A 12,076-nucleotide genomic window follows, 5' to 3' on the forward strand; every position below is an offset into this window, starting at 1 on the left:
TGTCAATGTGCTGCCCTGAATGGAGTACTGCTATTAACTGCTGCTAATAGATTTTGAAAACATTACATTGGACTAGGATGAGTCTACTCTCTGTTTACACCGCTAAATTTGGAATGAAATACAAAACAGACTTGTTTCTACTGTACAGTACGTACAAATGATACATGCAAATTAACTTCTATATATACACTGTTGTGTATATTGTATACAAAGGTGCCTGATATAAATGCATTTACATTGTGGTAAAATACGCATTAATTGACAAGTATTATAAATAAATACAAATCGTATCCTTATTGGGTTAAACATACTCAAACACACACACCCATAATTACACAAATATTGTATATACAGTGGGGAGAACAAGTATTTGATACACTGCCAATTTTGCAGGTTTTCCTACTTACAAAGCATGTAGAGGTCTGTAAATTTGATCATAGGTACACTTTAACTGTGAGAGAAAATCAGAAAATCACAGAAAATCACATTGTATGATTTTTAAGTAATAATAATAATAGTAATAATAATAATAAGTAAGTGCCATTCAGAGGTTAATTGGGCAAGACAAAATATTTAAGTGCCTTAGAACAGGGTATGGTAGTAGGTGCCAGGCACACTGGTTTGTGTCAAGAACTGCAAACCTGCTGAGGTTTTCACGCTAAACAGTTTCTCGTGTATCAAGATTGGTCCACCACCCAAAGAACATCCAGCTAATTTGACAACAGTGGGAAGCATTGGAGTCAATATGGGCCAGCATCCATGTGGAATGCTTTATACAACTTGTAGAGTCTATGCCCTGACGAACTGAGGCTGTTCTGAAGGCAAAAGGGGAGGGTGCAACTCAATATTAGGAAGGTGTTCTTAATGTTTGGTATACTCAGTGTATATCACATGAATATTGCAGTGTTGTGCCAATCCATTTCCACTATTTCCAAGTAGATTTGAAGCTAAAGTCAAGTATTGCAACATATTGGGAAATAATTCCAACTCTGATGATGTATTGCTTCTTCTTGGATTGATGTCTGCTCAGAGATGGGTCCCGATTTTCCGACCTAGTGTACAATTGCAACAAATTTGTTGTTGAAAAGTTGCTAATTAACAAAAACGCTAAAGTTGTTTGTGATGAGATTTGAAAAATAATTGCAACCTTTGGGTTACTAGACGTTCATACTGGACACATAAAAATGGTATACACAAATTACACAAAAGCCCACATTGCAAAAATTCTGAAGTATCCCTTTAATAAGGTAATGAGAGCCTGGTCAGACAGGAAACTGGAAGCTAAGTCAAAACTTAGTCGTCCCCTGATGGCTCTAGAGAGCAGAGGTCAAAAGAGATCCCATGCTGGCTGTTGAGATCAGAAGAGATCCTGAGGACCCAGGTGAATTATAATAGGAGTGGCAATAGGCCGTGGCTGGTAAAAGGCACTGTCAATGTACAGGCCGCCTAAAGAGAGAGGGAGAAAGAAGTGGAGGGAGCAGAGAAACTGTGGTTACAGCCGTGGCCTATAGGAGGCAGTGTTACATAAACGAAAAGGCACATTTTGATAATGATGCGGTTTGATTATGGAAAAATTGTGTGTTTGATTAGGTGAAGAGTGGTAGAGGATTGTGGTGGATATGAAAAAGTGGTGACTTGGGTCTAGCTGTGAATTTCAGAATGGTATGCATGTCAAGTACTGGTACTCAACTGATGAATAATATATGACACATTGTATAATTTCTAAACATATATCTCAAAATAAGTCTCAAACAAATCAAGTAACCAATTAAACTTAAGTATTTAGTTCTTAATCTATAACAAACATTTGTGGACAATCAATATCCGATGAACAAGATTAATGTCACTATGCATTCAACCATTTTTGTACCTATAAAAATATACATCATACAAAACTAAAATAAATCATATATATTTCTAAAGGTTCCCTGTCTGAGTTGTACACATGGGGGTGAACACCGATCCTAAAATGGGTAGTAGTGGCAGAAAACAGGAGAGGCTGGGGACAATCTCATGAAAGGGAACATTACTGAAGGCATCCTCGAGAGAAAACCTACAAAGACAATAAACAAATTGTAGTCTATCCATTCAAATGAAACTTAGAACATACAGTACCAGTCAAAAGCATACTCATCTACTTATTCAAGGGTTTTTCTTTATTTTCAACATTGTAGAATAATAGAAATAATCAAACCTATCAAATAACACATATGGGATCATGTACAGTTGAAGTCGGAAGTTTACATACACCTTAGCCAAATACATTTAAATACATAAAATACATAAAAAGTTTTTCAAAATTCCTGACATTTAATCTGAGTAAATATTCCCTGTTTTAGGTCAGTTAGGATCAACACTTTATTTTAAGAATGTGAAATGTCGAGAGAATCATATATTTCAGCTTTTATTTCTTTCATCACATTCCCAGTGGGTCAGAAGTTTACATACACTCAATTAGTATTTGGTAGCATTGCCTTTAAATTGCTTACCTTGGGTCAAAAGTTTTGGGTAACCTTCCACAAGCTTCCCACAATAAATTGGGTGAATTCTGGCCCATTCCTCCTGACAGAGCTGGTGTAACTGAGTTAAGATTGTCGGCCTCCTTGCTCGCACACGCTTTTTCAGTTCTGCCCACAAATTGTCTATAGGTTTGAGGTCAGGGCTTTGTGATGGCCTCTCCAATACCTTGACTTTGTTGTCCTTAAGGTCATTGTCCATTTGGAAGACCCATTTGTGACCAAGCATTTCACTTCCTGACTGATGTCTTGAGATGTTGCTTCAATATATCCACATAATTTTCCTCTCTCATGATGCCATCTATTTTGTGAAGTTACCAGTCCCTCCTGCAGCAAAGTACCCCTACAACATGATGCTGCCACCCCCGTGCTTCATGGTTGGGATGGTGTCCCTGGTGGTGTTCCTCCAAACATAACGATGGTCATTATGGCCAAAAAGTTATATTTTTGTTTCATCAGACCAGAGGACATTTCTCCAAAACGTATGATCTTTGTCCCCATGTGCAGTTGCAAACCGTAATCTGTTTTTTCTTATGGCGGTTTTGGAGCAGTGGCTTCTTCCTTGCTGAGCGGCCTTTCGGCGTTTGGAAATTTGGAAATTGCACCCAAGGATGAACCAGACTTGTGGAGGTCTACAAATCAGATTTCTTTTGATTTTCCCATGATGTCAAGCAAAGACGCACTGAGTTTGAAGGTAGGCCTTGAAATACATCCACAGGTACACCTCCAATTGACTCAAATGATGTCAATTAGCCTATCAGAAGCTTCTAAAGCCATGACATTTTCTGGCAAACCTCTGACCCACTGGAATTGTGATACAGTGAATTATAAGTGAAATAATCTGTCTGTAAACAACTGTTGGAAAAATGACTTGTGTCATGCACAAAGTAGATGTCCTATCAGACTTGCCAAAACTATAGGTTTGTTAACAAGAAATTTGTGGAGTGTATGCAAGAACCCTAAGTGTATGTAAACTTCTGACTTCAACTGTAGTAACCAGAAAGGTTGCATGAACTAACTGTGTACAATAATGATGTTTAATATGATTTTTGAATGACTACCCCATTGCTGTACCCCACATGCACAATTTTCTGTGAAGTCCCTCATTTGGGGCGGCAGGTAGCCAAGTGGTTAGAGCGTTGGGCCAGTAACCGAAAGGTTGCTAGATCGAATCGCCGAGTTGACAGAGAGGAAGGAAACTGCTGAGGGATTTCACCATGATACCAATGGTGATTTTAAAACAGTTATTACAGAGTTAAATGGGTGTGATAGGATAATACTAAGGATGGATCAACAATACTCCACAATACTTACCCAAATGACAGAGTAAAAAGGAAGCCTGTACAGAACAATACTGCAAAGAATGGGGCAAAGAAATGAACTTTTTGCCCTTTTATTTATTTATTTCACCTTTATTTAACCAGGTAGGCTAGTTGAGAACAAGTTCTCATTTACAACTGTGACCTGGCCAAGATAAAGCAAAGCAGTGTGACACAGACAACAACACAGGGCCTGGGTTTACCTCCACATCACCCGAGGAACAGAGGAGGAGTAGGATGGTGGTACGGCTAAAGGCTATCAAAACTGGTCGTCTCGAGCTTGAAGAATCCAGGTTTGCAAAGCTCAGACTTAGAGACCCAGAAAGACTCACAGCTGTAATCGCTGCCAAAAGGTGATATGTATTGACTCAGGGGGTTGAATACAAATTTTTCCTCCACTTTGACAGAGTATTTTGTATAGATTGTTGATAAAAAAAAATGCCAATTACATACATTTAATCCCACTTTGTTAATGTAACAAAATTTGAAAAAAGTCAAGGGGTGTGAATACTTTCTGAAGGCACTCACATTTGACTGTTCGGCGTCTGAGCACCCTCGCTAAGAATCAGGAAAGCAGAAAATGGCAAGGTGAGTTGGAAAAGTTAGCGCATGCGGGGCCTCCCGAGTGGCACAGCGGTCTAAGGCACTACAACGCAGTGATTGAGGCATCAATACAGACCCAGGTTCGATCCCAGGTTGTCTCACAACTGGCTGTGACCGGGAGTCCCATAGGGCGGCCCACAACTGGCCCAGCGTCTTCCGGGTTAGGGGAGAGTTTGGCCGGGGGGGGGAATACTTTGCTCATCGCACTCTAGTGACTCCTGGTGGTGGGCCAGGTGCCGGCAGGCTGACTTTGGTTGTCAGTTAAACGGTGTTTCCTCCAACACATTGGTGCAACTGGCTTCCGGGTTAAGGGGACGGGTGGCTGGGGTAGTATTGAGTAGCTTGGATGAATAAGGTGCCCAGAGTAAACTGTCTGCTCCTCAGTCCCAATTGCTAATATATGCATAGTATTAGTATATTTGGATAGAAAACACTCTGAAGTTTCTAAAACTGTTTGAATGATGTCTGTGAGTAATAACAGAACTCATATGGCAGGCAAAAACCTGAGACAAAATCCAACCAGGAAGTGGGAAATCTGGGGTTGGTTGATTTTCAACTCATTCCCTATTGAAGATAGTGGGATATTGGTCATGTTGCACTTCCTAAGGCTTCCATTAGATGTCTACCGTCTTTAGAAACTTGTTTGAGGCTTCTACTGTAAAGGGAGGGGCTCATAAGGGCTCTTTGAGTCAGTGGCCTGGCAGATTTCCACAAACTCGTGATGCTCGTTCACGTGAGAGGTAGCTCCCGTTCCATTGCTTTTCTGAAGACAAAGGAATTCTCCGGTTGGAACATTATTGAAGATTTATGTTAAAAACATCCTAAAGATTGACTCTATACATTGTTTGACATGTTTCTACGGACTGTAACGGAACTTTTTGACATTTCGTCTGCAACTAGTGAACGCGCTTCGTGACTTTGGATTTGTTTACAAAACGTGCTAACAAAAGTAGCTATTTTGACATAAATGATGGACATTATCGAACAAAACAAACATTATTGTGGAACTGGGATTCCTGGAAGTGCATTCTGATGAAGATTATCAAAGGTAAGTGAATATTTATAATGCTATTTCTGACTTCTATTGACTGCACAATATGGCGGATATCTTTTTTGGTTGTTTGGTCTCTGAGAGCTGTACTCAGATTATAGCATGGTTTGCTTTTTCCGTAAAGCTTTTTTGAAATCTGACACAGCGGTTTCATTAAGGAGAAGTGTATCTAAAGTTCCATGCATAAGACTTGTATTTTCATCAACATTTAATATGAGTATTTCTGTAAATTGATGTGGCTCTCTGCAAAATCACCAGATGTTTAGGAACTACTGAACAAAACGTGCCAAAGTATACTGAGATTTCTTTATATAAATATGAACTTTATCGAACAAAACATATATGTATTGTGTAACATGAAGTCCTATGAGTGTTATCTGATGAAGATCAAAGGTTAGTGATTCATTTTATCTCTATTTCTGATTTTTGTGACTCCTCTCTTTGACTGGAAAAATAGCTGTGTTTTTCTGTGACTTGGCTCTGACCTAACATAATTGTTTGTGGTGCTTTCGCCGTAAAGACTATTTGAAATCGGCCACTGTGGTGGGATTAACAAGAAGCGTATCTTTAAAATGGTGTGAAATACTTCTATGTTTGAGGAATTTTAATTATGAGATTTCTGTTGTTTTGAATTTGGCGCCCTGCACTTTCATTGGCCCAAGACGTTATTTAGAATCGTGGTTTGGCGGGCATATTTCAGAGGAAGGATGACTCAACCTTCGCCTCTCCCGAGCCCATTGGGGAGTTGCAGCGATAAGACAAGATTGCGATTGGAGATCACGAAAATTGGGGAGAAAGATTAGGATAAAATACAAAAAATATATTTTTAAAACGCATGCATGTGTAACACTGTCTAGTAGCTGCTGGCCCTGGCATGAACAATGTGCTTACCATAGGCAGGGAGGGAAGCTGCAGTACCATAACCATATGGAGCTCCATAGCCTGGAATGAAAGGTCAGGGAACTTTAGCTACAGGAGCAGTGCTTACATATCGACAACCTAACGAACACACACATTTACAAACACCAAGCCCCAGGTCTTACCTATTGGGAGGTAGCCATGGGTGGGGGGAACGCTGATGTAGGGTGCTCTATGCATCACTGGCCTTGTTCTAGGCCTGGAATGGGCATGGGCTGGGATAGTCATAGTTGATGACACAGTTCTCTTCACCTGCAAACAAACACACACATTCTTTACGGTTATAGTGTCACCTTTGCATACATTTCCATACTTTTGGACGTATGCTGCACAACTAATAATGATAGCCTCATTTTAATTCTATGCATGGGCTGAAAGTGATCTTTGTCCACCCACCAGTGTGGTGGGTCTCCTCTTCTTGTTGCGGGGGTCTTTGGAGTCAGAGAATAGTCTCTTCAGAGCAGCCAGGGCAGCGCAAGCCTTCGCCGCTTTCTTATTGGGCCCCGAGGCTCGGAACTTCTGTTTATCAACCTCCACCTACAGTACAGTACAGACACTCAATCATTCAAAACTACACTAGGGCCACTTGCCCTGACCTACTGGGCTCTAGTTTAGTTTCTCTTGGTCAGGTCAAAAGATTTAAATAAAAGTCAAGCAGGTGCTAGGCTGCTGGGTGTGTGTGTGTGTGTGTGTGTGTGTGTGTGTGTGTGTGTGCAACGAATGCTGCAGAAGAAGCAAAATCCTTCGTAGGCGACTCTTTTGTCCACACCCACACGGCTGGCGCGCCCCAAATGTCTGGTGCACCGCGCCCGCACACACACAGCTGGCTGGCTGTCTTTGTCTATAATACAGCTGAGCTGCTTCCCAGGAAGCATGCACTTTTGTTGCTTTCCTTGTTAGAATAAAAGAGATAACTTGAAAAAAGTCATACCTAATCCATTAGCCTACTAATTAATGTATTGATAAATAAATAATGTGCACATGTTCAATAGCCCAGAAGAAACCAATAAACCGTAAGAAAAATGATTTTAACCTGGTAATAATAAATGTTCTTTCAATTTGCTCCAGAATCTAATTACATTAATAATAAAATTAGGTCTAAAATATTTCCTTGAAATGTTAATTCAAACAGCATATGAAATTGCCTTTATTAGAGATACTGCACAGCGGCTTGTTCTGGCCGATCCCCTCAAACTTATCAGCAGCACACAGAATCTCTCCATCGATTGGAGGAGTATTAGGCTATTTGCACCAATATGTCAAGTCTGACTGAAGCCTATTCATTTTTCTTTTATTTAACCTTTATTTAACTAGGCAAGTCCTAAAAGAACAAATTCTTATTTACAATGACGGTCTAGCCCGGCTAAACCCTCTCTAACCCGGAGGGCGCTGGGCCAATAGGCTAACAGCTAAAAAATGTGACTGACTTGACCTAGGAAAGTGTCCAGATGACCGTGTGCTGGATGACTAGTAGGCTAGATGTGAATGTTCTGAAGGATTCATTCTAATCAACACCTGAATAATTTACGAGCCCCCATCAACAGCCAATGGGCCATCAGCAGGACAATAATTCTTGCTTTGTCTGAGATCAAATCTTATTAGTCACATGCGCTGAATACTTACAGTGAAATGCTTACTTACAAGCCCATAACCAACAATGCAGTTTAAAAAATATGAATAACAAATAAAAGGAACAAGTAATTAAAGAGCAGCAGTAAAATAACAGGTGTGACTATATACAGGATGTACCAGTACAGAGTCAATGTGTGGGGGAACCAGTTAGTCGAGGTAATATGTACATGTAGGTAGAGTTATTAAAGTGACTATGCATAGATAACAACAGAGAGTAGCAGCAGTGTAAAGGGGGGGGGGGGGCAAATGCAAATAGTCTGGGTAGCCATTTGATTGGCCGCCTTTCCTTCCAGTTCCCTGCTGCCTGTGACTGGAACGAATTGCAAAAATCGCTGAAGTTGAAGACTTTTATCTCCCTCACCAACTTTAAACATCTGCTATCTGAGCAGCTAACCGATCGCTGCAGCTGTACATAGTCCATCGGTAAATAGCCCACCCAATTTACCTACCTCATCCCCATACTGTTTTTATTTATTTACTTTTCTGCTCTTTTGCACACCAGTATCTCTACCTGCACATGACCAGCTGATCATTTATCACTCCAGTGTTAATCTGCAAAATTGTAATTATTCGCCTACCTCCTCATGCCTTTTGCACACAATGTATATAGACTTTTTTTTTTTTTTCCTACTGTGTTATTGACTTGTTTATTGTTTACTCCATGTGTAACTCTGTGTTGTTGTCTGTTCACACTGCTATGCTTTATCTTGGCCAGGTTGCAGTTGTAAATGAGAACTTGTTCTCAACTAGCCTACCTGGTTAAATAAAGGTGAAATAAATAAATGCTTTTCTGCAAAGGGGACAGGACGACTGCACCATATTGAGGGGAGGATGGATGGGGCCATGTATCGCGAGATCTTGGCCAACAACCTCCTTCCCTCAGTAAGAGCATTGAAGATGGGTCGTGGCTGGGTCTTCCAGCATGTCAACGACCCGAAGCACACAGCCAGGGCAACTAAGGAGTGGCTCCGTAAGAAGCATCTCAAGGTCCTGGAGTGGCCTAGCCAGTCTCCAGACCTGAACCCAATAGAAAATCTTTGGAGTGAGCTGAAAGTCCGTATTGCCCAGCGACAGCCCCGAAACCTGAAGGATCTGGAGAAGGTCTGTATGGAGGAGTGGGCCAAAATCCCTGCTGCAGTGTGTGCAAACCTGGTCAAGAACTTCAGGAAACGTATGATCTCTGTAATTGCAAACAAAGTTTCTGTACAAAATATTAAGTGCTGCTTTTCTAATGTATCAAATACTTATGTCATGCAATAAAATGCAAATGAATTACTTAAAAATCATACAATGTGATTTTCTGGATTTTTGTTTTAGATTCCGTCTCTCACAGTTTAAGTGTACCTATGATAACAATTACAGACCTCTACATGCTTTGTAAGTAGGAAAACCTGAAAAATCGGCAGTGTATCAAATACTTGTTCTCCCCACGGTATATATATATATATATATAACACACACAAAGATATTCGGCCCATATGAACTTATTTAATTTATGCCAAAAAACAACCATACATGATTTAAAGAAAATCAGCAAACACATTTTTTTCACATTCTTTAATAAGACTCAAACACAAACACGCAATAGGCTACAGCTCGCTTCACAGCTGCTTCCCAACGAAATACAGGGAACCTCAAGGATTTGTAGCCTATAGTGCGAGTGCACTGAGGGCTCTGTATGCAGAGTTGGGCCCTCCCTGAAGCATTTTGCGCAACAAAAAGCAGCTTAAGCGTGTAAGTGTGTATAAAGACTTGCCTCCATGATGAAGCGTTTGTCGCAGCTGCCGCCGGTCTCTGATAGGAGTTCGTACTTCAGGCCTCTGCGTTTCTCATTCAGCTCCATCACTGGGTTCTTGCCCCCTGCCGTAAGGAGAGGGCCTGGGGTGCGGGACTAGGGATAATAATAGAATGAAATCACTACCTCTCTAGAATTGTAAGAGATGGAGTTCGGTCGGTGAATCACACAAAACATATCCATTATGGATGTACACCAGTTTAACAACTATCGCATATACTGTAGGCAATCACAATGAAAGATTTATAATAGGTTTCCATGTTAGTGTGACAGTTGTGTGGTAACATAATGTGGTCAGTGTGATGGTTGTGTGGTTAGCTAGTGTTCGTGTGACGGTCATGTTGTGTTGGGAGTGTGACTGTTGTGTGGTTACCTCGTGTGCGTCTGTGGAGGAGGTGACAGAGTTTCTGCTGGAGCTGGTGGACATCCTGTCATTTCTATCACTTATTTGGTTGCGTCCCTCGCCGTCAGACCTCTCGTCAGCACTCAGGGAGTCCAGGTCCACATCGAAGTCAGCTGGGTAACCTAGTGCTTGTAGGACCTGGAGAACAGGTGCAAGAGGAACAAAGATAGTAAAATAATATATAAGATCAAGAGGAGGAGCACTTCCTTAGACACTGTGTGTTGTCATGGTAGAGTGCACCCAATAGTTGTGTCATATCTACAATGTATCAATGTAATAATAGTGTCTGTGTCACAGTTCTACAATACATGTACAGATGATTCTACATCATCTTTCTTAAAAATCCACTCTTCTCCATCAATCCAATACAATGCTTCTCTCATGTTACTGTCCTAACTGCTAGTCTTCATCATCTTGTAACATGCATCCCTCCATGTATTCTTCCCATGCCATTTACTGAAATAGGTTTGTTGAGTACCTTAAGTGCTACTTGTAGTTTGGCCGTCTTCTTGGAGGCGCCGGAAGCCTCGTAGACAGTGCCGTGGACGTCCACAGACATGGTGAAGACTGGAGCGTGGACTGGGCCGGACTGGGACAATAGCTTGTACTGCAGCCCCGGGTGGACCTGGTTCAGTCTTATCACGGCGTTCATGGAGTGGTTGGGGTCCATCCTGTTACTGTCCAGAACTAGGAGGAAACAGAGACCATACAGGGTTTCAATTACATAAATTAAAAGTATATGAGATAGATTGTGATTTTGAACAGTACTTTATAAACTCTGCAACAACAACAAAAAAGACCCTCTTTTCAGGACCGTCTTTCAAAGATAATTTGTAAAAATCCAAATAACTTCACAGATCTTCATTGTAAAGGGTTTAAACACTGTTTCCCATGCTTGTTCAATGAACCATAAACAATTAATGAACATGCACCTGTGGAACGGTCGATAAGACACTTAGACGGTAGGTAATTAAGGTCACAGTTATGAAAACTTAGGACACTGAAGAAGCCTATCTACTGACTCTGAATAACACCAAACGTGAACGTGTCTTAGGCATGCTGCTAGGAGGCATGATGACTACTGATGTGGCTAGGGCAATAAATTGCAATGTCCATACTGTGAGACACCCAAGACGGCGCTACAGGGAGACAGAATGGACAGCTGATCGTCCTCGCAGTGGCAAACCAAATGTAACAACACCTGCACAGGATGGGTACATCCGAACATCACACCTGCGGGACAGGTACAGGATGGCAACAACTGCCCGAGTTACAATCACTCCATCAGTGCTCAGACTGTCCGCAATAGGCTGAGGGAGGCTGGACTGAGGGCTTTTAGGACTGTTGTAAGGCAGGTCCTCACCAGACATCACCGGCAACAACGTCGCCTATGGGCACAAACCCACCGTCCCTGGACCAGACAGGACTGGCAAAAAGTGCTCTTCACTGACGAGTCACAGTTTTTTCTCACCAGGGTTGATGGTCAGATTCAAATTTATTAAGGAATGAGCGTTACACCGAGGCCTGTACGGGATCGATTTGGAGGTGGAGGGTCCGTCATGGTCCAGACACAGCATGTCTGGGACCTGTTGGATCTTAGGGTGAGGGCTAGAGCCATTCCCCACAGAAATGTCCAGGAACTTGCAGGTGCCATGGTGGCAGAGTAGGGTAACATCTCACAGCAAGAAGTGGAAAATATGGTGCAGTCCATGAGGAGGAGATGCACTGCAGTACTTAATGCAGCTGGTGGCCACACCAGATACTGACTGTTACTTTAGATTTTGACCCCCCCCCCCCCCCCCCCCTTTGTTCAGTAACATTTGTTAGTCACGTCTGTGG

The 12,076-nt window shown here is 41.7% G+C and overlaps 1 protein-coding gene across 1 annotated transcript in view; it reads right to left on the minus strand.

Moving 5' to 3' along the window:
• Positions 1 to 800: 800 nt before the first annotated feature.
• LOC109895079 (spermatid perinuclear RNA-binding protein) overlaps positions 801 to 12,076 on the minus strand; it is a 42,414-nt gene continuing 31,138 nt past the window's right edge. Inside the window, exons 12-18 of the mRNA XM_031830269.1 lie at positions 10,716 to 10,924; positions 10,208 to 10,375; positions 9,796 to 9,930; positions 6,804 to 6,944; positions 6,533 to 6,659; positions 6,381 to 6,431; positions 801 to 1,446 (exon numbers count right to left, since the gene is read on the minus strand). Of these exons, the coding sequence (XP_031686129.1) occupies positions 1,358 to 1,446; positions 6,381 to 6,431; positions 6,533 to 6,659; positions 6,804 to 6,944; positions 9,796 to 9,930; positions 10,208 to 10,375; positions 10,716 to 10,924 (920 nt within the window). The 3' untranslated portion in view covers positions 801 to 1,357. The remainder of the gene's footprint in view (positions 1,447 to 6,380; positions 6,432 to 6,532; positions 6,660 to 6,803; positions 6,945 to 9,795; positions 9,931 to 10,207; positions 10,376 to 10,715; positions 10,925 to 12,076) is intronic.

This window comes from Oncorhynchus kisutch, linkage group LG8 (assembly GCF_002021735.2).
Source record: "Oncorhynchus kisutch isolate 150728-3 linkage group LG8, Okis_V2, whole genome shotgun sequence".
NCBI classification, from domain to species: domain Eukaryota; kingdom Metazoa; phylum Chordata; class Actinopteri; order Salmoniformes; family Salmonidae; genus Oncorhynchus; species Oncorhynchus kisutch.